The following is a 25,940-nucleotide window of genomic DNA, read 5'->3' as shown; positions in this document are numbered from 1 at the left end:
CCGATTATATTTCGAATTTAGTAAGAGATAGAAAAAAAGTATAGAGGAAAAAGTTGAATGGCTTAATAATGTCTATTTTTCTACAATTTCACTTTTTTCGTAACTTTTTCTAATTTCATAACTAACTCTATGTACATACTACGTAGAAACCACAAAACGTGGCAACGCTGTTAAGGGTAACTGTGTATTCATCCAACAAACGTATGAATAAGGAAAGGACGCTTTCCTTTCTGCGTATTTGTACTCTTTTATAAACGGAAAGATCACGTTTACTGAACATACAAAAATTGAAAACCTAAAATGCAAATGAATAAAAGAATAATTTTTAAATGCTTTAGTTTGTACAAGAGCTCAAATTTTGTATCTTTTACTTTGCTTATTATGATGTACTAAAATTTGTATGAATTAGGTATATACAATATGACTAACATACATACATGACTAACGAATGACGCAGAAAGAATACGTTCCAAAGCGTTTGTGTATTTAGCTTTCCTAGAAAATATAGATAATGTTTCATTGCTATTATTATGATTCTATTTTTATAGTTGCGCCATTATAATTTAATTATGCCGTATACATACAACGAGAATATAAGTAAATCAAATTTTTAAGGTCAAAAAATCAATAAAGGATATTAACTATTTGTATTCATATCACGACGAAATATTGAATATTTGTGCACTGAAATGCATCAATCAGAGATAAATATATATTAATGAGATATACAGTGTACAATACAAAAAATAATGCAATAATTTATTGTTAAACATATTTATTGTATACATCATTTTCTTGTTAAATATAACAAACAATCAAATATATATTAATTATTTTAGTTTGTATTTAAATAATATATATATATTTCTTGTTCATATAATAAAAGGGACAACAAATTGAGAAAGAATAATAAATTACAAATATGAAAAAAACACATGTAGTATAACTATGTATGTACATATTTATAAGAAACATTTGATGTTACTCTTTGACTATTTCAGTGGCACAATAAATTTGTGCAAATAGTACAGAAAATATAAATATTTCTACTTATTTAGTATAGAAACAATGCAATTATACACATAAGTAATTGCTTTGTATCTATTCTGTATAGTATATGGAAATGAATAAAAAATATTTATTCACATATATTCTACAGGAACACTTGCAAATTTTATCAAATTATTTTTTTCAATGAACACAATTAAAGTGTGCTCTAAAACATATTTAATTACATCATTAAATTAACTACATGTCTGATTTACATAAAAATATTTTCTACCTAAAAAGAGCTCTTCTTAAAAAGCATAAAACTCATTTTTCATAAGTGATTCTAGAGATTCTTTTATATCAAAATTTAACGTTCCTAAATATACATAATATAGTGATAATTTGAAAAGTATCCATTGTTTAGCTATGGAAACTTTCCATCTTGCCCATGTATTGGTGCATGATTTCAATTTTTCTTCATATACAGAATGTATACAGCATTTTGACATCTCCATCATTCCTGATTTTCTAGATTCTGTGTTCAAGGAATATTCTATGCAACGCATAAGATCATTTGTTTTAAGAATTAGTAACATTTGTCTATTCACTCTTTGCAGTACATCACTGATTTGTGGTAACAAGTTTGGTATTTCCTTTTGAAATTCTTCTTTTTCTTGCATATCATATTTGGTTCTCTGTACACCAGCCATAATTGTATTCCAAGATCTGCCTGATACCATGCAAGCCAATAGCCCATATAAGTCTGCTACACCTAATTTAGCACAATGCATTTGCATTGCAGATTTATCACCATCTAATATTGCTAACCAAAGTTTGGAGTATTCTACTCGAAATTCATTAGAAAGGTTTGCATACAATCCATGATCTAGAAGTATAATTTCTGTTTCATTATTTTGTTTCCTAACTAAGACATTACCAGGATGTGGATCAGAGTGTACAAAGCCCACAATAAATATCATGTGACTATAAAGTCGTCCCAATTTGCTGCTGACTTCATATGGATTTAAATTATTGTTTTGAATATATTTCAAATCATTGACTTGTCCTCCTTCTACAAATTCCATTGTTAGAACACGACGCGATGATATCTCCCAATATATTTTTGGAATTTTCAACCAATGGTAATGTGAAAATATTTGTTGAACTTTTTCAGCATTTTTTCCTTCTTGTGTGAAGTCCAATTCTCTAGGAATGTTCTTTTTGGTTTCATCAACAAGCCAATCGAATTTAAAGTCAGGGAAGACTAATGATGTTAATTTTACCAAAACTGCCATAGTCTTTATATCTACATAAGAATTAGTTTTGACTGCACGATGTTGAATTTTGACAGCAACAACATTACCATCTTTTAGTACAGCTCTATGGACTTGTGCTAAACTGGCAGTACCTAAAGGTTCAGGGTCAATACTCTCAAATATTTCATAGGGATCTTTTTTGAAGTCTTCTTTAATTACAGTAATTATATCTTTAAAAGACGATTGTGGTGCCGAACTATGCAATACTCGCATAGTATTAACATATTCTGGTGGCAATAAATAATCTAAAGCACCAATATGTTGACCTACTTTTATATAAACACCTTTGTTGGCACAGCAAAGCTCTAGAAGTTTTTCTGCTCCATATTTGTGTGCTTTCGATTTTAAATCCTGATATTCTGAAGTATTTCGGTTCAATTTACTTGCATATAATTCATTCTGATAATGTCTACCTATTATAAAAACAGTAACTGCAGCACGTCCTAGACGTACAATTCCTATAGATCCAAAATCGTATTCATTTGCTCTCAGGGATGCTAAAGTGCCTAATCCGATTACTCCAAGTGCAGCTGTTTTTAATAACCTCTTAGACATAAACATTGTGACTAAAAAGAAAATCAATTAATAACATTTTTGTTTGATTTGTACCATCAAGCTGAAATTGAGAATTATTTATACAAACGTTTCAAACATGGCAGTTTATAACCTACCATTATATAAACTTACTTTAAAAGCGTAGTTGAAATTTTTCTTGCTTTGACGATCCTTTCTTACACGATAAAAATACAATTATTAATAATAAGTTATGTAATACACTTTTATTTTCCGATTCAGAAATTGTTTATCAAATTTAAAAAAAATATAATAACCTAAACTATTTACACATCAAAAGTATTTTTGGAAGTTTGCATTACAAAATTGTATTTGTTAGAATGTTTTAATCTTTTAATTTTTGCGTCAAAAATATCCAGTTAATTTCATCAAATATTTCCTTATATATTTGTTTTTTCTGGAAAAGTGACATGATAACCTGTTTCCATTCATACACTATTAACCTTCAATCACGTGAAATAACCGAAAATTTGCATAAAATTAAAGTATCTTCTTATATTTTGATTTCTTTTCATATTGTTATTATATAAAATATATTACTCACTGAATGTGCTCGATATTTCAAGCGAATTATTAAATGTGTTGTCTTTTGTTAAAATGTTAATAAAAATTTTATAAACATTTATCAAAATTATATAAATCATTTACAGTTAAGAATAGAATGTATGAAAGTGGTAAATGTATTTATTTTTATTTTTTATGTCTAATACTGTAACTGCTTGTAATCTACATCTATGTAGAGTACTATAAAATTATATTTACATTTACATTTTGGATTACTTAATTATACATATATCACAAATATTCATTATCGAAGTCTTTATTACAAAAATAATAGTCATACTATATTATTACAAGTACAAATATTTGTGTGAATTGTAAAAATATTAGTGGTTCACTGTTGTACCAGAAGCATGTTCTATTAGAGTTCTCTGAAATAAATCCCGTTAATTTATTTGATATAAAATCACGAATATTGAATACTTTTAGTAATCTATATTGTTATATATTTTACCTTTATCATTGGAATAGCATTTGTTAATTGTAATCCTAAACTTCTAACTAAGACAATAGGAGCCGCTGTTCCTTTGTACAACCTATGTAACGCGTCAATAGCAAACATTGTTGGAACATTATATCGTTGTCTTAAAGTTTCGTATTTCTTTAGATACATCATATCGCCTAAAACCGCTCCATTTATAACAGCTTCTGCAAGTAACTGAACTAATATCGTAACATCTCCAAAACCTAAATTTACCCCTTGACCAGCTAATGGATGGACTCTGTGTGCTGCATCTCTGAAGATTTCGTATACAATTACTGGTGGATATTTTATGTAAAAATTACTTATACATTATATAATGCAAACGTCGCATTAATACAAACTTACTATAATATATATTTCAAGTATTTTTAATGTTATTTGTTTACTCACCCTACTAACACAGTTCCTGTTTGAACATAAGACACTGAATGGCCAAACTGTAAAGGAAAAGCTGCCCGTGATCCTTCTATAATAGCTGATATCGACGGTTGTAATTGTCTCATTACGCCGGTTTGTAAAGATAAACCTTCGAGTAATTGTCGAAGCGCTTGCATACCACTTTCGACCATACCGTCTTTTGGATAAATTTTCCATAAAGCGTTGTTTATACTATCAACAAATTCTTCTTCTGAAACTTTTAAAAGTTTTTTTGCTTCATCTGTGGGTAGAGACCATACAAGAGAACTAAGAGAATCTGTTAACTATAATAAAATAGGAATCAGCGTAATAAGTTTTTAATTAATCTTCATTAATTTGTAAAAATATAAAAATTACTGGGAGTAGTGCTATTGGTCCTGTTGGTAGAAATCTCTGCCATGCAACAATATTTTCTGTAGGCTAAAACAAAAATGTAATTAATATAACTTGGAAAGATGCAGTATTTTTACAATAATATAATTCTTACCTCTGATAATTTGAGAGTAGCAACTAAACCTAATTGATTGTAATCCCATTTCACATATTGAGTACCCATAGACTTTCGTACTAATGAATTTGTACCATCTGCTCCTATCTATAATTTACATTTTAAACACGAAAATATTCTAATATGGATGAATAATACGAATAAAATTTATCGTATTATTATACTGAAGGGAAATTGAATATAAAATTATGGGAGTACTTTGTTGGAGGAAGGGGAAGAATTAAGAGAGACTAGCAATATGTCTGAAAATAACTTCAGTTCTGTGCCGCGTTTCAATGGAAGTACTGAATGTACTTTTAAACTTCTTTACAATCCAGCCTTAGAAGAAATATTTACTTTCGGTATATAATATTTTCCTTACACTTCTGATACTCATTAAATATTTAAATTTCATAATGTTATACACATGCCAAATATATATTTTTGTATTTCAGTAAAAGAAAATAATTTAAGAATACATCTATAATTTAAGGCTTTGACTTACTTAAATAGTGTAATATTTTGATTTCATAAACTTTAAAATATACTATACAAATGTGCACATTAATGATATCATGGCAAAAAATAGGATACAAAAATAATTGTTACTTTTAAAGGATGTCATTATCAGTTAGATGAAGAAGTAATTTATCTTGGAAGTAATTATACAAGGTGTTAGTAACTATTAGTACTACTAAGCAGTAGAAGAAATATTCTATAAGGAACAAATTTTGTAATAGGAACTTTCCTCTTGCTATACACTTCTACCAAGTATTGGAATCTAAATATATGCCAGTTGTGTTTTATAAACATCAAGGAACATGTGTGGTCTTACTCCAAACTTAAAGATGAAGGCAGATGGTGCATAAGATGCAAGTATTAGAAAACTATAAATTTACACACATAAAAATACAGAAAACAATATAATTAATAGAATTGTTTAGGTCATTAAATATTTATTGAAAAAAACAAGAAGAAATGAAGTAAGATGTCAAATCTAAAGAAAAGATCTCTTCTAAATAGATGTTTAAGTAATCCCGTTTCTCAAGACGAATTAAATACAGAAAATATAGTAAAAACACCCTCCATCATTATTAATGATATAGTAAGTATGATAAAAGAGGTTGAACGTTCTTGTTCAATATAAGTCATTTTAGGAAGATGGTGAGCATATTTGGATGACAGATATGAAAGAAAGTAGTATAAGTTCTGAAGACAGCTCTGAGTCTATTGCCTATCATATAAGAGAAAGACAAATAACTCTACTACCATGGAGTAAAGAGGAGATTGGTTTGGCACTATCTAATCTTCCAGCAGGAGAACATGCACTTTCTGTTATTCCTACTCTTCATGGTGATACTTTGCATAAAGTCCTAAATGAATTTTTAAATACCGATTATAATGATAAAACGAGATCGAACATTGGGACAACTGATACACCTTCATTTGTAAATGGGTAAAATGATTATTGAATTCACAATCAAACAATTATATTGAATATAATTCGAATTCCGTTTAATATAGATGCCCACAAAATACATTAACTATTGAAAATGAAGCAGCAGCAAATGCAACTATTTCACAACTTTTTATGAGATGGCCAAATACTTGTCTCCTAATTTCTTGCTTTATGGGCCAGGTAGAAATAGTAAAAGCTTTATTGAACAAAAATGCAAGAGTTACAGCAAGGGATAGTGATGGCAGGTATGAAATGAAATAATAAAAAAATATGATTTCAGAGAAACTATTTTTCTATGTTATAGGACGCCATTACATTTGGCCGCTTGTGCGGCCTCGGTAAAAATTTTAGAAGAGTTATTAAAGCACGGTGCAAATCCATGCGAGTGGGACTTTAATAAAAAATGTACACCTTTGCATTGTGCTGCTGCTATCGGAAACATCGCTTGTGTTAAATGCTTAATAAAGTCACAAGCAGATGTAAATGCTGGATTGTTTGGCAAAAGCCCTTTGTATTATGCTGTTTTAAGTAATGCAGCCGACTGTGTTGAAGCTTTACTGCAAGTAGGTGCTTGTCCTAATAATCCACAGGTATCTCTATACGAATATTACTTAAAATATTTAAAGCACTTTACTTATAATCCAACTTTTCCTTAATATTTCAATGACCGACAATTAAACAGGTTTATACAGAAACACCATTACATGTAGCAGCTAGTTTAGGTTCGGTTACATGTACAAAATTATTATTGAATTATGGCGCAGATGTAAGAGTTCAATTTGGTTCGACGAGGTCGACTCCATTACATTTAGCAGCAGAGGAAGGCAGCATAGAATGCACAAAATTATTGTTAGACGCTGGTGCCGCATGCGAGTCAAAAAATGCAAGAGGTCAAACACCACTACACTTGGCAGCCTTGTCTCAATCTGCAGAAACTTTAGATATACTCATAAAATATGGTGCTAAAGTGAACATAGAGGATAATGACGGCCGTACTCCATTACATGCTGCAGTTGCAAGAGCTACTAGAGGAATAGAACTGGTCAAGATTTTAATACAGGTTCATATACTGATTAAAAAAATTATCTTAAAATCCTGTAACTATTCAAAACTGTATACTTTATCTTATTTTAAAAGGTTGGTGCTTTGATTAACAAAGCAGACAAATATGGCTATACACCCTTGCACATTGCGGCGTTAAACGAAAGTTCATCAACAGTAATGATGTTATTATCAAATGGAGCAGATGTTACTGCTAGAACAAAAGGTGGAATTTCTGCATTAAGTTTTATTGTACGCAGAACACCGGATATATTACCGCGATTCATTTCACGTTTAGATCAAGCTATATCTTTACATGATCACGAATTGGGTGATGTTGATTGTGAATTAAGATTAGACTTTAGGTCATTGGTGCCTGGTGGCAGGGGAGAAACAGATTTAATGCTGTGCCTTGTGGAGGTCGGGCAAAGACATGTATTGAAACATCCTTTGTGTGAAAGTTTTCTCTATTTGAAGTGGTTAAGGATTCGTAAATTTTTTTTACTAAGTTTAATATTTCATTCCATTTTTGTTGCATTTTTTACAGCATATATTGCAGTTACATACTTTTGGAATATTGAAAAACTTAACAAAATACTTTTCTGGCCGGTTTTGATATTTACTGTAACACTCGCGAGCAAAGAATTTTTTCAAATAGCTCATGGTATATGGTGTTATATCAAAAGATGGGAAAATTGGCTTCAATGGAGCGTTATTTTAATATCGAGTATAGTATTAATTATGCCAACTCGTGATTGGCAACATCATGTAGCTGCTTTAGGTATTTTACTAATTTGGATAGAATTAATGATGGTAGTTGGAAGATTTCCAATGTTTGGTCTCTACATACAAATGTTTACTCAAGTATCAATTAATTTTTTCAAATTTCTTGGTGCTTATATGTGTCTTATAATAGGTTTCTCTTTAGGATTTAGTGTATTACATAAGAATTATAAATCATTTACTAATCCTTTGGTTGGTTTGTTGAAAACTATTGTAATGTTGTCTGGTGAATTAGAATTTGAAGATGTATTTTTTGATGATGATGCACCAATATTATATTCTGGTACAGCTCATTTAATGCTTTTAAGTTTTGTTATCTTAGTTACAGTAATTCTAACAAATTTAATGATGGGCCTTGCTGTATCAGATATACAAGAACTCCGACGATGTGCAGGATTAGACAGATTAGTACGCAGAGCAGAACTAGTAGCACACTTAGAAAGTATGTTATTTTCTAAACTTTTGGATCATGCTCCAAAAAGATTAATGAAAACATGCAGACATGGAGCACTTCTCTTACATCCACCACATCATTGTGCAATACATATACGGCCTAACGATCCCCGTGAAAATCGTTTACCACGAGAATTGATAAAAGCTATTTATCGCTTAGTAACCGAAAAAAGAAATCGAAATACAACCATAAAAACTACATCTAGACATAGTATGAATAATACTGAAGCCAGAAATTCTAAATTAAGTAGACTTTGTAGTACAACATCTACGAATGATAATAATCAACAGCAACTGAATGAATTAGTTGTTGAATTGCAAAGATATTCATATAATATTGGTGCACGTCTAGATAATTTAACTAACAAAATAGAAAGCCTTATTACAGATTACAGTAATTGACTAAAATACATAATGTTTGATATATTAGATTACCATTATACTTTTTAGTTACTTACCAATAATTTGGTACTATATTTTTTTCCATTTTGTAATTGTATCTCTGCATCATCCCCTTGTAGTTTTGGTAATTTAATAGCTTCAACTTTGGAGTTATATACTACATCCACATTGTTTTTATCTGCCAATTGTTTGTTTACAGCATGTAGTAATAAATCATTTTCAACTATGTAAGCAATTTCTTGTGATAAATGATCTTCATTGAATTCAATCATGGCATTGGAACAAGCATCCCAAACCTACTGAAGATCTTATACTTTAATTGGAACAATTATAACAATTAGGTACTAGTTCTTGTTTCAAACTTTTATAGTACCTGCATTTTGCGAACAGGACAACATCGTGTTTCTTCTATATGTTGCCAAGCTCCTATACTTGAAAGCAAAGTACGAGTCTGTTGATTTAAAGCAACCACACGATTGGAATATTGTTCTTGCAGTTTATATTCATGTTTTTTGCCACCTTCTAGTAAAAGGATGCTCTTGTTTTCAAGTCTTCTATTGTTTGCTATTTTCGAAATGTAAATAAATATTCATGTCGAGAATCTTTTATAATAATTATGAATAATTTAAAAATAGAGGAAAGTACTAACCTATTGCACACGCAAGTGTGGTTCCAACCATGCCACCGCCGGTTATAATAATATCGTAATTTTCATTGTTTTGCGTAACCGTGCATCTATGTCTTGTCATAATTGTTGCTGCATTAGAACCTATACATCTTTGTGAAATTGGTCTTAAAATCCCACAACATGTCATTGCATTCACAAAGGTCGCCATTTTTAAAGATTTGGTATTACATGTCAGATATAGTTAAATCACTGACATAGGATACTTTGAGAAAAAGACTTTTAACATCAATGAATTTATAATGACTTAACTATGAATTAAATTTAATTTATATTAGAAAGATGATCATGTATTTTAGATTTTAAAGGATCATCAAATATGTAATCGATTATATTTGAATCACTATGAGTAATGATTTATTCGTTTGAAAATAAATAGAGCTTATCTAGAAAAATTTGAATTATTTTACTGTCATATCAGCTTTAATTATTTTTAGCTGTTTGTTATGCAAAATTCGTCGTTAGTTACGTTTCTTCTTGTTCACCATGGTGACGAATACATCGGCGAAGTTACATTGATCTTTTCTAGGAGTTGCTTTTACATTGTGGTGAAGCGTCTCAAAACAAAGAACGTTTAAAACAAAGTTTGTCGTAATTTCGATAAATATAATAAAAACATATATTGTAAAACAACAATGAATTAGCAGTAATGAATTAATCTTTTATTTTTAAATTTTTCCGCCAATAATGCAACTGCACGATTAAAGTAAATGTTAAAATAAGAATATAGGCAAGTATTACTATTCATTTGTTTAAGAATGATATAAAATCGTTTCTCGTACTCGTAAAAATGAACACAAAAATTGTTATGATAGAAATTTGATAATTTGTTTTGTAAAATATATTGATCCAATTGGTGAGCATCGAAATTAAATGCGCGGGATTTATAATCCCTCTTAAAGCGTTAGAATATTGAACTGGTGTTTCAATTCAATTAATTATTTGAAAGAAAGATGAGAAAAATTATAATATTCCTGTGTAATTGAATCTGATGAATTTTTCTAAGAGTTTTATATTCTGTTGTCTATAATTATGGATGTACAATGATAATAATGCAATTACTTTAGTAGGCAATGACAGAGCACAGAGGCACATCTTTTTACAATTCCTGTGTAAAAGTTCCAGTGGATCCTTATAGTAGACAACCAACACCTTCTTATGAACGTCCTATGGTTACAAAAAGTAACAATGACGATAATGCTGATAAAATATGTAAACTAAATTTTGCAACAGGTGATCAATTTGTCAGTGACTCAGAGATATCAGATCCTAGAGAAATTGTAGACAACTTTCTAGAATTTCTGGAAAGTATACCAGATTATGGTCAAGTCCATCATTTAACAAACGAACAATTTAAACAAAAAGTAGATTATTTAAAGAGGAAACAAAAGTTATTATTAAAAAACTTACAAAATTCACTTAATGATCATAATAATGAAAATGTACCCAGATTTTCAGTATCAAAGTATAATCAACAGTCAGAAACTAAAAGCAGAAATGATATCAATAACTTGAAATTAAATGGCAAAAAGTGTTATTTTGTAGAATCCAGAACAACTAGTCCTATGCTTTTCCCTTCTGGCAAATTCATTGGGCTTGTAGAAGACCAAGATCTTTTGACAAACAGGTATATGTTTAAGTACAGGTGAGTTTATTGTACTGGTTTTAGATTGTAATTTTGTTTCCATGTGTCTAGATGTAAGCAAAAGGACAAGGAAGCTAAGACAATATGTAATGAAAAAATACACTTGGCTAATAATAGTTGGAGAACATGGAATAAATCAAAGAGCTATGATAGTATAGAAAGTGATACAGACAGTGTAGAGACAAGAAGCTTGCCAGCTAGTAGTTCAAAGGAATGGCATCCTACTGTTCCTAAGCCATTCAGTTTCACTCTAAGGTAACATAGGAGATACATTCCTTGTGTTAATAAACTGGAAATTAAATTGAAAATATAATTAAATTACGAAGTTAATATGATAAACATTCTAGGGAGGAAGTGGAAAAGTACATGGCACATGCTGAAACAAAGGAACTGGAATGCAAAAACGTTAATAACAAAAAGAGTCCTTATAGAAAACGTCATATAAGACCAATTCCACTTACATCTAAAATTCCACTTTATAACAAATTATTAGCTGAAAAAGAAGAGCGGTTCGTTTTTATCTATGTTTTACATATTTACATTAGTTCTGTCATGACACATAATTATGTATATACATATATTCCTGTTCTTTAGGAGTCGTATGAACCGCGAAGAAAGCGTCTTAAATTTGATGTCTCAAGTACGTCCCTTTAGGCTCGAGTGTGACCGTCGAGCCTGGAGATCTTTAACAAGGTCTAGCCCGGAAATTCGTAGCAAAAGCGTTAGCGCATGTATGAAATTCAAGGCTAAACCTGTGCCAAAGAATCTTTCTAGTACCGAGATATATGACCGTATGCTTGAAGACGAATATTACAGGTCAATATAATATGTAGAATATTGTTTGTAAATTGATTAATGTAAAAATGATTAACAAGAATTGACAGTAATTTTCAGACAACTGCAGAAAAGAGTAAGAGCAGCAGAATTAATGAAGTCTTCTTCTTTACCTCCGTCAATGGCAAGACGAGAACGTGTCAAGTCCGCGTGCACGCGTTTACAGAGTACAGGCAAGAATTGTAATGAAAGTACCGAGAGTAAAAACTCCTCGCAACTGTCAAATGATACATCAATGCCATTAGAAAGGTGTAGGTCAGCGATGTCACTTTTACCACTGCGAGGAAATAATTTAGCAGCAATTTTAAGATGCCAAATGTCTCGGTACCGCAAGACTGTTTATAATTTCAGCGATTATATGCCTTTTTATTGATAATTTTAAGGGAGAAAACAAGCATTCTAATATTGATGTTATAGAGAAAAATTAGAACGTGAAATAAGAGAAAAAATGGAGGCGAAACGACGAGAGCAAGCGATAAGAATGAGAGAATCTATGATTGGGCGAAATCCAGTGTGGAGAGCTTTGAGGTCTGCAGCAAGGTAAGACTATTTTTAAATAAAATTGCTACGTGGTTAACTTTTTCAACATAAAATACTATAGTAAAACTAACGCGTAACGTAACGACGCGTATGTATGAATGTGCACGTATAAATTTTCAATATAAGGCACGAACATGAGAGAGATCTCGATATTCGGACTTCTCTGCGTCGCGATGAAGCGCTCGAACAAGCAGAGCGTCATCGATTGCAGATGGAAATGATGTTGGATCGCGTGACTCAAATACCAACTCTTTTCGAACGTCACTCTCAGGTGAATAAAACTTGTTTTCGTCTGAATGAACACCAAGAAATGGGCAATTTATGATAATGCTTTTCTAGACTTATCAGTCCTTCATAAAGACGCAACAGAACGATAGCCGGAAATTTTCGCAACGAAAGAAAAAGAAAAAGCAACCTTGTCAAAAATCATGTAGTATAGATTCGTACATCGATTACGAAAACAGTTCTAGGCCAGATTCTGGATCATTGATTAGTTCTTCTGGAACGCTCGTATCCATGAGTCAATCGTCAAAGTCATCGGATACATCTGTATCGCATGCTTCTGACAAGTCTATAACTAAATCTCAAAGTTCATTTTCTAAGAAGAAAGGCGATCGTGGCCAATTAAAAGTTTCTATAAACGAGACGGCAGAACTAATCGAAGATCAAAGTGAAAACGACATGTTACATAATAACGCAAGTGTTTCTAAAGACGATCGTAATGATCATAAATTCCAAAGCGACGAGCATGATACAGAGGGATAGTGATCGGGAACATAATTGTAAATTTTAGTCAATGCTGATATACAGGGTGTTCAGCCACTCCTGGAAAAAAATGTAATGGGAGATTTTAGAGGCTAAAATAGGACGAAAATCAAGAATACCAATTTGTTGCTCGAGGCTTCGTTAAAAAGTTATTAACGTTTAAAGTTCCGACCGTACTGAATTTTTTTCTCGAAAGTGGGTAGGATTTGGGGGGTATGTCTATTCACCAAAAATGATTGTAATTGACCCTCGTAACTGAAAATAATTTTTCCAGAACGATTTCAAATTTTTTAATTTAATTTTTAATAACTTTTTAACGAAGCTTCAATCATGAAATTGATATTCTTGATTTTCGTCATATTTTGGCCTCTAGAATCTCCCATTAAAATTTTTCCCAGGGGTGGCGGAACACCCTGTATGGAACTGATCATAGTTAATATAATTAATCGTTCGATAGAAACAATACTCGCGATAACACGCCATGATAAAAGTCATTGTTCGTTTCATACGTTACCGGTAAGTTTTCTAACTTGATATTGCATTACGTATACTAAAGTAGAAATTTAATCTATGATGATTTATTGTAACATTGTTATAAAAATTTAGAACGAGAAATGTCGCATTATACGATGCGATCAATACATGCAATCATGTATGTGCAAATGCTTTAATATAATAAACGTAGCTTGAAATTTGATTTGTTGCTCGTATTTAAAAAATATGTCAAGTCCTTAGCTCTATAAATACAGTATTAACATTTAGTTAATAAACCATTTTATTAATAGAATATCTTACTTTACGGCCTAATGGTATTTAGAATCCAGTCCATGTAATATTCAAGTTTGGTATAAACTCCGGGAACTCCTTCCGTGCCACATTCCTTAAGTCCGAAGCTAACGATCCCGTACTGAACATATTTCACGTTATTGTTGTACGCTATTGGAGCTTGAAGCGGCCCACCGCTGTCTCCCATGCAAGAGTCGATGCCTTTCTTACCACCCGCGCAGATCTGTTTGTACCAAATTTGTGCCTTTCCACTATATCTTTTTGCGCATTCTGTGGTATTAATTGGCGTTAATTTGACTTGCAGCAACGTTTGACTACGTGGTCCAAGTTCCGTCGCACCCCAACCAGTCACCGTTACCTGTCGATCGTACATGGAAATAAATAATACCAAACCATAAAAACAAGAATAGGAAAGATATATATTTATTCATGAGAACCGCGTTTACTTTTTTTTGATTGAAGGTAGCGGCTGGTCCGATTGGCATGCAAATTGGCCGCACGTTTTCGGGTCTGAAATCAGCGTCTCCGTTCAACCGAAGGAGAGCAACGTCGTTTTGTAATTTCGTTCTCGAATATTCCGGATGAAAGTGGACGCTCTCCAAACCAAAATCTTGGTATCTCTCGGCACAGGCGATCTCGAGGCCGTTCTCTTCTCTGTCGCAGTCGCGTTCCGTGGTCAGATCGTGCTCTCCGATCCGTACTCCGATCAACGTGAGGCCTAAAAGTAACATCGGGGTCAATAACGTCGACGAAACATGACGTCTATTATAATCTTTACGTTTCTTTTCTTATTATCGGTTGGATACGATTTACTTACTGTTGGGTAACGATGTGACGCAATGAGCAGCGGTAAGTACATATCGTTTGTTGATCAGCGATCCTCCGCATCGGAATTCCGGGATCTGTCTGCCGGTGTCGTAAGCAATTAACGCCATCCATGGAAAATCAAATACGCCAGTCTTGTTACCGCCAAGGATTTTCGGTATCGTTGCCGGTCCGCAGACGTCTTCGTTCAACAGTCGTAGATTCGGATGATTTGAAACGTCGGGGGGGTCGATGATTTCGATTAACGGAGTTGGGCTTTCCGTAACGGTTACCTGGATATACAATCGTTGCTTTAAAATGTTTACCAACTAAATCAGAAGTACAAGTACAGTTACCTGTTGCTCGCAGCACACTTTGGGATTTTTGCCCTCGAAGCCGCACTGTAAGCTGTTTAAATAGTTCAACACATCTCTCGACAGGGGTTTTTGTTGTTCGAAAATTTTTATCACTTGTTGACAATTGTATATATTAACGCATTCACCGGGTTTGTTCTCAGGTGTGAAGCACTTTTCCTCTGAAAAAAAGAAGTCACCTTTTTCAGATGATAACTAGAGAACGTAGAATTTCTTCGAATTTCATGTAGAATTAGCTTCAACGATAACTTCTAATATTTCATTTGCAGTTTTCTCTGGACTTCTAATGGTATATCACAAACTATAAATTTCGAAGGTCAACGTTGAACAATTCACACGTGTTAATGGAATCTTCGTAAATCGTTCGTAATTTGTAGAGAAACATTATTTCGATGTCCCTACTATTTACGACGCGAAGTCGAAGATATCTCAAGCTATTGTATGGAATGTTGGATTAGTTACAAATAAAATACATGTATGGTACCGTGTGACTAATATTAGGTATCGCTGCGATAAGGTCACACCGATATAAAGAATCTGTGACATTTTAATCGCGGGAAGCTGTTGTATACAAACAGTGATTTTTTAAAATTCGAATGCTATGATGCGATAAGAAGAAAAATATTTAATCGTCAATGATTAACTATACGCTATGTTATAGAAGCAAGTTTTCCCTTGAATTACGTATACATTAACTTACAAAAAAAGTGTACAAAATCATATGGAAATTATCTCGATTAAAAAAAAACGATATTTTGTTAGAATCAACGATTCCACGATGTTAATGGCTCAAAATGTTTGTCGTCAAATTGGTGGACGTTTTTTGCGTTTGCCCGCGAAATTTTCGATTACGTGTTTACAAAATTTTTTTACTCACGCGCAATGGTTTCGTGCAGAATCACAAGTACAGACAACAGAACGTAACGAATCACGTTTGTATCGAACATGTTTTTCTGTTTTACGAAACTGATTCAAAGGGTCGTTTCTTTCGCACCGTAATACAGACGATATGTGTGCTCGTAAGATCGCGAGGAATCACTCGCGATTGTTCTTCTCGTCGATATTTCTGGTATTGCTGATAAAAAATGAAGATACAGTGTTTTCAGAATAGGTAGCGTCGTGTACTTAGCTCGCATGTAATTTTTCAAATCGTCGTCGAAGCGGACAAACCAGTTTTGAAAAGTGTTTATTTGCTACTTTCGTGGAGGACGAACACGCGCGATCGTCTCCGATGTACTAACTGCTGCCATCTGCTGAGTTTCGTGAGTCTTTAAATTAAAGAGAAAAGTGGTTGAGGTAGAAGGGGCTACGAGGAAAATCCATTTGACTAATAAGAATGCATGATTTTAAATCACGACTGATGCTCGATTTGATTTTTTTCGATAAACTTGTTACAGCGTTTTCCCGGAAAACCGACGAAAGGAAAGACGATATTTTTCTCTTTGTTACCTTACACCTATATTTCACTCGTCATTTTTCGATGAACAGTCGCAACGGTTATTTATTTCCAAGAATACCGATCTTGCCATTGTACCTGTACGGTCTATTAAAGTGCCTCAGGGATTCCCAATTACAACGACAAACATATTTTACGCCACACAGAGACAATACGATTCACAGTAGACGATAACGAATGATTATATCATAACTGAATTTTTTTTTTTAATCTAGCGTACCTTAGAGGCCACAATAAACACACAGAGCAAAGAATCATTGTAATAGTGTACAAACGTACGCGTGTACGAAAATATAGATATGTATACGATTTACATGATTTTCTCTGTGACCTATGACAACGATAACCTTTGAAACTGATAACGATATAGCAATTCGTACAATGCAGATATAACGTAATGACATCATCGTTGCAGAAGGAAAAGATTTTTTCTTCAATTAATGAAACGCAATATAATTTGTATTCGTCGACGTGTTCGCAAGGAACATATTGCAAAAACGAAAAATTAAAACTTAAGGAAACAATGTACTCTTTATTGCAATTATTGTTACGGCGTTGAAAATGCATGGGATATATCCTATACAAAGCTGGCGATTACTGTGAGAATACTCGACTTCCGCTAAAAACTGGAGAAGCGATAACCCAACTGCAGACCAGAATTTAAGGTCTCATTTTATCTAGTATCCAGGGTAAGAAGTCTATTACTTTAGTGTAGACACCAGGCCATCCAGGCATGCCACAAGGAGACGGGCCGAACGAAACGATACCGACGACGGACCATCTTCCAACGCCGTCGCGGCCCTGTTCGAGAGACATCAGAGGTCCACCGGAGTCTCCACGGCAAGAGTCTTTTCCCTTCTGTCCACCAGCGCAAATTTGCCCGTAACCAAGCGACACTCTAGCATTGTCGTAAGTCTGTCTGCATACCTCCACGTCGGCAAGGGGCAACGAAAGCTTCAGCTTCACGTCCGACGTTGAGCTGTTTTCTGTCTTACCCCAACCAGCAACGAACAACTTTTGCCCGAAAGTGGCGCTCCGCGGTAAGCATATAGGTTTTACGTAATTGGTGAACGCGACGTCACGAGTCAATCTTAAGAGGGCAATGTCGTATTTCTGGTCCCTCGATAACGGTCCATAATTCTCGTGGGCGATTTGCTCTTCTATTCCAACCGTGATCGGATCGTCCGAGCAGATTACGGTGGTCTCCCCGTCTTGTACGCAATCGGGGTCAGTCTCGGTGTTGTACTCCCCTAAGCGAACGCTTTCCAATCGCCATGTCGTTGGTAAATCCTTGCCCTTGACACAGTGGGCCGCGGTTAAAACGTAACGACGACTAATGAGGACTCCTCCGCAAGCTGTAGTTTTGCCGTTTGCTAAAAAAGATACGATTGTATACGATTAATGATATTTCATTTTCCCACGATACGTATCGACGAGTTGATCTCGGTACGCTTACGTTTGAGGTATTCCAAGAGCGCCATCCAAGGAAATTCGTCGAGCTCTGTGCGTTCTCCGCCAAAAATTCTCTGAGACAAATCTTTACCGCAATCGGTGGGAAGCAGAGGATTATCGGATAGATTGTACTGCACGTTTGCGTCATTGTTAGTATCGCTATCCGGCTGCCCGGGACCCAGATTCGGATTCTGATTGTCCGAAGGGTAAAGTTGATCTCGCGATGGAACGTTAACGTTTGGATTTTGAATTAGGCAACAAACTCGAGGAGTATTGCCGTCGAAACCGCACTGCGACTGTCTTAGAAAATTTATCGCTTCTTCTGGAAGAGGTTGCATCTGAAGTATATTCAGCAACAGGGGACACTGTCGTATTCCGATGCATACGCCATTTGCACCATCGGGTGTTAAACAATTTGGGCTTACTTGATTTTCTGTAATAAGAAAATATCATCCTATGGAAGTACAATAATAACTTTAATTATTGACTGGTTGAGCATCTCGCATGACAACCTTGAACAAATATGCAACTCTCGTAAACTAACGCCTTTACATATTTTATTGGAAATTCTCGTCGTATTTTTTTCGATGATTGCTTTGATACAGCGACTGGTTATTTCCGTCGTTTCGTAATTCTGACCAAGCTATGAAAACATCGATTATATGTGCTTTGTAAAACACTACGACGTTGCGTATATTGCTATCAACTTTTATATTTTGATACTAGCGGATGTGAAAATTGTTATCGCAATAAAACATGTCGATCTAAACAATATCAATGATACAGACAGTTTTACTTACGGGCATTGACAGAACTAAGTAGCAATACTTGAAGAAGAGCACCTACAACAAATGATTTGACCATTTTCGCTGCGTTGTTTACCGTGAAGAGGATAATTGATCGTTGAGGAAAAGAATGTAACTTTTGTTATGAATGGCTTTTAAATTGATGTAGATGCGATGTATATTAATTTGATACGCCAGTAAGGATTGCAACCGTTGTGTCGAAGATCAGGATGCCGACTGAGAGTATCGTTGATAGAGTGACCGGAGTCAGGGCCAACTGGTTCCCCCACTATTTAAGCCTGTTTCGACTAACAATGAGTAATCGGCCTATGATTTCCTTCTTTCCTGTATTTTTTAATTTATTAGTATTTTCGTCTTCCTAACTTTTCTGTTTTCAAGTCCGAATTGAACTAAGGTTTTTCGGCTTCGTCCAATTTAAACTGTCGAGCGCGCGCTCTTGCACGTCATCGATAGAAAGACACATAAGTAAAACGATAAAATGATCAGCACGATTGTTTTTGTATACCTATTTATGGATTTATATTGTCAGCGTATGATACGATTAAATAAAAGCAACCCGAATTCAACCTGAAAACTGTAAATAATAAAATTGTTTTTCGCTTAAAGAATTCAAATGTACTATGTTTTCACAAAGTATTTTCTCGCTTATTTATTCGATTGCTATCTGAAATGCCATAATTTTCACATCTATCAAGCGTATTTCTTAGTCACAGTTGCAATATAAATCAGTAAAATGAAGGTAAATGTTACATCGCGCTTAATTCATAGATGCAGTTCGAGTCATGTAATTTTTGTCTCAGACAGGATTATTTTAACGCAAGCATTTTATATTGAACAAAAGAATATCGGTTTCGACATTCTCTGGTTTTGTTTATACACAAATTTGTGAACATTATGATCTAAGAGGAATGTGAAAATTTTTCACGCTAAATTTGCACTCCGCGGAAGTTAAAAATGGCCGCGGAGTACGATACTTGTACATCATCGTCTACGTCGAGCGATATATCATCCATTAAAGGGAACAAAATCTGTAAGAATGTTAGATTTATTTACAGATTTTCTCTATTTTTCAAATATATTATTTCCAGCTTGTTTCACGCAAAAAAAATCACGCTATCGATACATTTGCCTGGGTACTTTAGCCCATATGGTACACACACAAATTCAAGAAAAATACGCACGTAATGATTGTTTATATCTGATTGGTTCCAAATATATAAAAGATTTCCATAGATGGGTACATCGATACAAGTATGAAGAATTATTTGTAAATGACTTTTTGACGCCATTTATTGCATCAATAGTCTTATTTGCAGTGGGTGTTAAACTCAGTAATGAATTAACTGCATGGAGATTTTAAAATATACCAAGATAGTTTTGGATTGAATTATTATACTTGATATTAAATATAAAATAGAACAGTAACTGCATCTATTTTATTTTACCAGTGCTTTTACAATAATACCTTTATAATATAAAAATTAGATTTATACATTAGTAAAATTAATATTTAATGTAAACATAATTTATGAATATGTTTCAAAATTATAAAAACTTATAGAGTATGTATTACAATACTTCTTATGTAGGTACTTTAAGGTTTTCATCTGTAGGTTTTGGTGAATTTGATTCTGAAAATTCATTATTATCTTTTGCAACACAGTCTTTCTTCTTTTCATCTGCATTACTTAAAATTTGATCACTACTTTGATTGTCAGAACTTGTTTCTGAACATTCACTTTCAATTCTGTTTGTATCTTTATGGGCTGTCCTGCTTTCATCACTGGAATGTCCACTGTCATTTGATACTTGTTCTTCTTGATCCACTGTTTTAGATTTTATTTCATCTTCCTCACTGTCATCAGAACTGCCCAATTCGTCAGAATCAATATCAAAATCTAATAATGTTTTTTTCTTATTTGGTTTAAATTCTTCATTATGTTTCCTTTTCATTCCAGATGTACAAGCAATTTTTAAGCCTTCCTCGACTGCATCACCAACCCTTTCTGTTAAAACTGATCTCTCAAGATCATAAGTTGGATCCTTAAATTCATGTTTAGGTTCTGCACAAAGCCTTTGTAATTTCTTTTTCTTGCGTTCTGCTGCTTCCTCTTCCCGTTTTCCCTGTTTTTCAATCCAGACTTTTAACCTTTTTTCCTCGTTAATATCACGAAGTCTACGCCCACTTAAATCCCTACAAGCTTCGCGATTTGTAGTTTTCTCGATTTGTGCACCAATTGCACGTAACATGGAACCAAAACCTCCTTTTCCGCCAAACAATCGTGGAACAACGGAAACATAACCTGGATAACAAGTGTCATTTCCATCCACAAGTTTTCCATTTTGTACAATATAAAAGTTTTCTTGCGAAAAATTCTATAAATGAGATTACTTACATTAGTCTCGTTAATTGGACTAAGCATTTTGAGTTTAAATTCAACAGTCTTAACGTTACACTTACCGTCAGTTCTTCAATTTGATTTCGTAATTCACAAATTTTAAGTGCTGCATCAACAGTAAGGAACTGTTTTACTCCAGAAGCAGTGCTTATCTGTACGTTTAACATTTTTATTTCGTAACGTTTGGCTTAATAAATCTATCTGACACTATTTATTTATAATTAAATACACCAGCTTATATTATCAAACGACTAATAAAAAATGGCACCTATAACCATGAACTAACTATTCAATAGAACCTATAAGCTAAAGTCGAACGGTTTCGAACGCAGCGCCTCTTACGAAAGAAAGAAGAACCTCGTCGTACTAAACACATGGTATAAACTCTTTAAAAAAATTATTAAAATTTGATGTATCATAAAAACAATAAATGTTTAATTTAGTTTGTTTCATAGTAATTTAAAATCAAGTGGAAAGAGGTATCATTTTAGCAATTGCATTTTACGTTGAACAGTGTATTTTTGAAGCTTTGTACAATGCATAGGAACATTATTATTACATAATTTTCCCTGTTAGAAAGTTTATATCACTAAAAAATAAATTAAATACACTATTTTAATCGCCTTGCGAAATGGGGGATCCACGGTCGCGCTTGGACCCTTTGCCTTTCCCTTTAGTCTTTGTTTCCCGTTTTCTACTTATTGAAGATGTGGATGTGGTAGATGTTGAATCTGCTGGACTGGAATGACTTGATCCTTCACGATCCCAACGCGCCAAAGCTTCTCTCAAATTCTGTCCATCTCCTTCTTCATAAGTATCTACATCTACATGTAGATTATCTTGACCAGTTTGTGTGTTATTTCCAGATTCTAAATTTGCTCTCATTTCCTTCCTTTGATCCTCTGTGTGTTGCGGGCATCGCATGGATCTTGTACATAACTTCTTAGTATGTTCAGATACTACTCCACAAATTTGAGTTAATAGAATTCTTTTGTCTTCTAAAGACATATTTTCATAATTTGATGGAGAATTTTCATTGCTGCTATGAATGTGTTCATTCATGCTTTCTCCATTTCTTTGATTATTTTTTTGCTGTTTTGTTCTTTTAATACCATTACGGTCTTTTCTGCGTTTACGTTTATCATTATTTAAACTCCAATCAACATCATCATCATCATCGCTTATTACACCACTGAAGTTGCTAAGATCTTTTGAGTTATTTGCTATACGTCTTGATGCAATTCGTGAACTGTTTCGCCCCATACCCATGCACTTTTCTAAGTGAGTTGCAAAACGACATGCTGCCACTCCTCTGTCACAATTTGGACAGTTACATTCTTGAGATTTTTTAACAGGGTGTTGACCAAATACATCCAATCCTGGAGAATCTAAGATAGATTTTAGTTGGCTAAATTTTGCAACAGACTTCATTTAGCTTACAAGCCATTTTGCATACACGATGATCTTTTATTCGCGATGCAAAAAATAATAAACAAACATAACCTGAGTAATGTAATCCAGTTGGTTAATACATTTAAGAAAATTTATTTGATTCACTTACCTACAATAGCATATGATTCGTCATCGGGTATGCCCTCTTCAACATCTGAACTACCAGTTTTTGTAGTTCGATGTACGTCGAAAACAAATCCCATTACCACTTCATCGAGGAGATCCTCGTAAATTTCTTTCGTAGCTGATTCTACATTCTCACCTTTGTTCATAAACTCCAGGAAGCGTCTATTTAATTCTTGAATTCTTTCCTCAGTCACGGACATTTTAAACGTTCGGGTAATCGAAGAACGAAACGTCGTTCTGTTTACCGTCCCGGAATGACAACTCTAGTTCGTAACATGTGTAGTCTTGGTCTTTCAACTTGAATCACGTTGGTCAAGTTTAGACGCTTTCTATTAAACGAAACAATTCATTCTCGTTTATTACACGCGTTTAAGTAACAGTTTATGAATACTGATACTGAAAACTAAACTCTTCCCATAATTTTTAACACTATCTACACGATGACACGCCGAAGCAATGTTACCAGACCGTCGGAGGAACGCGGAGATTCGTGCGTCGAGTTTCGATTGTCAAGTCGCACGACTCGACTGACGTTTACTTTTCACGGCCGTCGGTACAGTGATTGCGTGCAGAGATCTGACCAAACGATACCGACGGAATCGATCCGATGCTAATTTATCATATTTCAGCAATTCGATAATTAACACTTATCCGATTTTCGGTAAAAACCAAAAATGCTTGTAATTGATCCCCACAATGGAAAATAATTTTTTTAAAAAGTTTTGAAAAATTTCTCCACCTACTCGAATTTTTTTCTCGAAAGTGTGTAGGATTTTGGGGGTATGTCTATTGACCAAAAGTGATTATAACTGATTCCTGCAATTAAAAATAATTTTTTTAGAACGATTTGAAACATTTTTTTTTTCACCGAAAGATTTAGGCACTTGTTCTACGAGAGACGAGGAATTTGCTTGGAAAGTTTTGTATCTGAGATATTAATTACGTAGAAATTCACGTAAAAGACGCAGAAGTAAAGGACTTTACTATTGCTAGCGCACGGACGTCAGTTGACGCAAATAAAGTAATCGGGTTGGGTATGGGCGAGTGCGTGGGTGGTAGTTGTAAACGAATTATGATAAGCTCTTGTGGACTTTAGCAAGCATACATGTTTAACCCTTTGCGCTCTTATCTCGTAAACGTAAGTTCTAGTTAACTTTGTATACCTATTTTTGAAAAAAATACCATAAGCATTATTATCAAATGTTTGCTGTTTACTCTATTTTTATGTAGGTAATATTTTTCTCTGTGTTCGATGTTTTTTTTAAATATAATCGAAATGTAATTTCAATTTTTATATTTTCTAGCATACACATCTTCGCGAGAGTAGTAGCAGTGAATTGACGAGGTTATTCCGATGAAAGCGTATCAAAATAGGATTTTATTTAACCTAATTCGCATCGTCCTTCGAGCAACAGTATCGCGAGCATCAGGCCGACAGGTCATTCGCGTTGAAAGAGAGAGAAATTTAAAACGAAGATCAGGACGAAGCAGAGTGCCAAAGCATAAATAAATAAGTCCATAAAGGTTAAAAAAAAATGTACATTCATACAGTTTCGAATTTATTATTTAACAAAGATATTAAAATGTAACCTGATTCATTCACTTTCCCCTGTGTGAATTTTTTGTTCGTTCCACCTTTATATAATAACGAGCTACCAAAGTTTTCTAAAGAAAGTACAATAAACTATTATATATAAGAGACCAATTAAATAGCAATATATCATAGAATTAATGTATTTCTAATAGTTTGTCTTCCCTTATTACTACTTAGAGCGACGTGAATAGATTTGGGTCTGTTTTCGTGATTTATAGCCTTCGATTTGGCAGACTACAGAAATATCTGTTCGAGTTATTGCCTCTTCTTTCTAGAACGAATAAAATCTTTTTATAAACATTGCACGCGCAATGGGTGTATTGAATTTCAAATGTTTTGGTTTTCCCGCGAAAATAACAACAAATGTTTGTAATTAATAGGTAAAATTTAACTTCGTGGAATTACGCAGAAGCTGAGATCTTTTACTTGGCATTTTATCAATTCCTACGAATATTTGAAATTACAATGGGAGGATACACAATTGTCATAGAGAAGCAAGTTTCTCTAAACAGACGTGTGACTAGTTAACGCCTCTATAACAAAGAATTGGATCTGAAAACACTGGAGAATTGCCAGTGTAACATCTGAAGTAATAGAAGTATAACCGGGGGGGCCCAACGTATTGTTAAATAAACAAACACGACGTTGAACGTTTCTGTTCCGTTGTTTAAATAAGAAAATAAGAATGCTCGTTCCTTCAAATAATAAGAAGTCTGTTCGCGTTATAAGAACGTTATCGCCACGTTGTTTTATGTATTATGGTTGTCCGAGGCACGACGCAAAAATAAAAACCAATCAGAGCCCGCGTCAATTTTCTTCAAAGTCCGTGACCGATGAATCCTCCTGGTACCTTGACATTATTTTTCCACCGTAAAACTTACGACGTACTATTTTTAAAGAAAAAAAGAGGAAAGAGAAATGCTCGCGTCGTTACCGAACGGACAAAAATGTACGTTCGTCTATTAGCAAATGGCTTTGCATCGACAAACGGCGCTTATTTATGGACGTTTTAACGATGCACGGCATATTTCGAGGTCTTGCGCAAGGAGTTCGCAAAGGTTCGCGAAAATGGAGAAAAGAAGGGACCGTGAATCGAAGGTGAGGATCGTGGGAGGGCGATGAAAGAGGGTGGCCAGTTGCAACCTTAACACGATTCTATTTCTTTCGATGCATCAGACCGTGTGCCGAAAATGACGCAATTGAAACGGTGACTGCGGGTCTCTTCTCGGGGGAGACGCGACACACGTAAAACGTTG

At 33.8% G+C, this 25,940-nt stretch overlaps 7 protein-coding genes across 11 annotated transcripts; 2 read left to right on the top strand and 5 right to left on the bottom strand.

Annotated features, from left to right (window-relative positions):
• Positions 1–888: 888 nt before the first annotated feature.
• Positions 889–3,546, bottom strand: Adck1 (aarF domain containing kinase 1). 4 transcript variants are annotated; one of them, XM_076781206.1, is made up of 2 exons: positions 3,424–3,546; positions 889–2,872 (listed from the first exon to the last, which is right to left on the bottom strand). In XM_076781206.1, exons 1-2 carry the CDS (start codon positions 3,521–3,523, stop codon positions 1,299–1,301), a joined length of 1,674 nt encoding a protein of 557 aa, XP_076637321.1. In that variant the 5' UTR covers positions 3,524–3,546; the 3' UTR covers positions 889–1,298. The 4 variants fall into 4 exon arrangements, with proteins under 4 accessions (XP_076637321.1, XP_076637324.1, XP_076637323.1 ...); XM_076781209.1 differs by lacking the exon at positions 3,424–3,546 and adding an exon at positions 2,978–3,371; XM_076781208.1 differs by lacking the exon at positions 3,424–3,546 and adding an exon at positions 2,994–3,371 and having other exon boundaries at positions 889–2,922.
• On the bottom strand, positions 3,546–10,866 carry Coq6 (ubiquinone biosynthesis protein COQ6, mitochondrial). The gene is made up of 8 exons (XM_076781212.1): positions 9,616–10,866; positions 9,340–9,530; positions 9,023–9,262; positions 4,829–4,936; positions 4,699–4,761; positions 4,315–4,625; positions 3,895–4,177; positions 3,546–3,811 (listed from the first exon to the last, which is right to left on the bottom strand). The coding sequence occupies exons 1-8, from the start codon at positions 9,800–9,802 to the stop codon at positions 3,767–3,769; spliced, it is 1,428 nt and encodes a 475-aa protein (XP_076637327.1). The 5' UTR covers positions 9,803–10,866; the 3' UTR covers positions 3,546–3,766.
• Positions 5,776–9,011, top strand: LOC143349754 (transient receptor potential channel pyrexia-like). The gene is made up of 6 exons (XM_076781248.1): positions 5,776–5,933; positions 5,986–6,284; positions 6,353–6,532; positions 6,592–6,877; positions 6,970–7,347; positions 7,425–9,011. The coding sequence occupies exons 1-6, from the start codon at positions 5,817–5,819 to the stop codon at positions 8,964–8,966; spliced, it is 2,802 nt and encodes a 933-aa protein (XP_076637363.1). The 5' UTR covers positions 5,776–5,816; the 3' UTR covers positions 8,967–9,011.
• Positions 10,677–13,660, top strand: LOC143349728 (protein FAM161A-like). The gene is made up of 8 exons (XM_076781198.1): positions 10,677–11,278; positions 11,348–11,551; positions 11,644–11,805; positions 11,891–12,112; positions 12,191–12,454; positions 12,548–12,670; positions 12,797–12,941; positions 13,010–13,660. The coding sequence occupies exons 1-8, from the start codon at positions 10,725–10,727 to the stop codon at positions 13,433–13,435; spliced, it is 2,100 nt and encodes a 699-aa protein (XP_076637313.1). The 5' UTR covers positions 10,677–10,724; the 3' UTR covers positions 13,436–13,660.
• A 331-nt stretch (positions 13,661–13,991) lies between these two features.
• Positions 13,992–19,355, bottom strand: LOC143349677 (transmembrane protease serine 9). Its single transcript, XM_076781086.1, is given in 7 exon segments — positions 13,992–14,579; positions 14,668–14,939; positions 15,039–15,318; positions 15,382–15,560; positions 17,503–18,228; positions 18,312–18,740; positions 19,108–19,355. Coding segments are annotated over 7 exon segments (2,298 nt in total). The 5' UTR covers positions 19,172–19,355; the 3' UTR covers positions 13,992–14,231.
• Positions 19,356–20,358: 1,003 nt separating this feature from the next.
• Positions 20,359–21,864, bottom strand: LOC143349744 (splicing regulator SDE2). Its single transcript, XM_076781229.1, has 2 exons — positions 21,575–21,864; positions 20,359–21,489 (listed from the first exon to the last, which is right to left on the bottom strand). The coding sequence occupies exons 1-2, from the start codon at positions 21,677–21,679 to the stop codon at positions 20,695–20,697; spliced, it is 900 nt and encodes a 299-aa protein (XP_076637344.1). The 5' UTR covers positions 21,680–21,864; the 3' UTR covers positions 20,359–20,694.
• A 147-nt stretch (positions 21,865–22,011) lies between these two features.
• Sgf11 (SAGA associated factor 11kDa) lies at positions 22,012–23,648 on the bottom strand. Of its 2 annotated transcripts, none has more exons than XM_076781227.1 (2): positions 23,074–23,648; positions 22,012–22,900 (listed from the first exon to the last, which is right to left on the bottom strand). In XM_076781227.1, the coding sequence occupies exons 1-2, from the start codon at positions 23,288–23,290 to the stop codon at positions 22,128–22,130; spliced, it is 990 nt and encodes a 329-aa protein (XP_076637342.1). In that variant the 5' UTR covers positions 23,291–23,648; the 3' UTR covers positions 22,012–22,127. The 2 variants fall into 2 exon arrangements, with proteins under 2 accessions (XP_076637342.1, XP_076637343.1); XM_076781228.1 differs by having other exon boundaries at positions 22,012–23,015; positions 23,074–23,207.
• Positions 23,649–25,940: the final 2,292 nt, after the last annotated feature.

The sequence above is a fragment of the Colletes latitarsis genome, chromosome 14 (genome assembly GCF_051014445.1).
Source record: "Colletes latitarsis isolate SP2378_abdomen chromosome 14, iyColLati1, whole genome shotgun sequence".
NCBI lineage: Eukaryota > Metazoa > Arthropoda > Insecta > Hymenoptera > Colletidae > Colletes > Colletes latitarsis.
This window is presented reverse-complemented; position numbering and strand designations above follow the sequence as displayed.

Excerpts from the sequence above, each read along its gene's own strand:
- Adck1 (XM_076781206.1), bottom strand. The coding sequence starts at position 3,523 with ATGATTTATATAATTTTGATAAATGTTTATAAAATTTTTATTAACATT. Across the intron at positions 2,873-3,423 it reads TGAAATATCGAGCACATTCA|TCACAATGTTTATGTCTAAG; the intron begins GTGAGTAATATA and ends TTTTCTTTTTAG.
- LOC143349754 (XM_076781248.1), top strand. The coding sequence starts at position 5,817 with ATGTCAAATCTAAAGAAAAGATCTCTTCTAAATAGATGTTTAAGTAAT. Across the intron at positions 6,285-6,352 it reads ACACCTTCATTTGTAAATGG|ATGCCCACAAAATACATTAA; the intron begins GTAAAATGATTA and ends CGTTTAATATAG. Across the intron at positions 6,878-6,969 it reads CTTGTCCTAATAATCCACAG|GTTTATACAGAAACACCATT; the intron begins GTATCTCTATAC and ends ACAATTAAACAG.
- Coq6 (XM_076781212.1), bottom strand. The coding sequence starts at position 9,802 with ATGGCGACCTTTGTGAATGCAATGACATGTTGTGGGATTTTAAGACCA. Across the intron at positions 4,937-9,022 it reads AATATAGTACCAAATTATTG|ATAGGAGCAGATGGTACAAA; the intron begins GTAAGTAACTAA and ends TGTAAATTATAG. Across the intron at positions 3,812-3,894 it reads ATGCTATTCCAATGATAAAG|AGAACTCTAATAGAACATGC; the intron begins GTAAAATATATA and ends GATTTATTTCAG.
- LOC143349728 (XM_076781198.1), top strand. The coding sequence starts at position 10,725 with ATGACAGAGCACAGAGGCACATCTTTTTACAATTCCTGTGTAAAAGTT. Across the intron at positions 11,806-11,890 it reads TTAGCTGAAAAAGAAGAGCG|GAGTCGTATGAACCGCGAAG; the intron begins GTTCGTTTTTAT and ends CCTGTTCTTTAG. Across the intron at positions 12,942-13,009 it reads TTTTCGAACGTCACTCTCAG|ACTTATCAGTCCTTCATAAA; the intron begins GTGAATAAAACT and ends ATGCTTTTCTAG.
- LOC143349744 (XM_076781229.1), bottom strand. The coding sequence starts at position 21,679 with ATGTTAAACGTACAGATAAGCACTGCTTCTGGAGTAAAACAGTTCCTT. Across the intron at positions 21,490-21,574 it reads ATCAAATTGAAGAACTGACG|AATTTTTCGCAAGAAAACTT; the intron begins GTAAGTGTAACG and ends TCTCATTTATAG.
- Sgf11 (XM_076781227.1), bottom strand. The coding sequence starts at position 23,290 with ATGTCCGTGACTGAGGAAAGAATTCAAGAATTAAATAGACGCTTCCTG. Across the intron at positions 22,901-23,073 it reads CGAATCATATGCTATTGTAG|ATTCTCCAGGATTGGATGTA; the intron begins GTAAGTGAATCA and ends AATCTATCTTAG.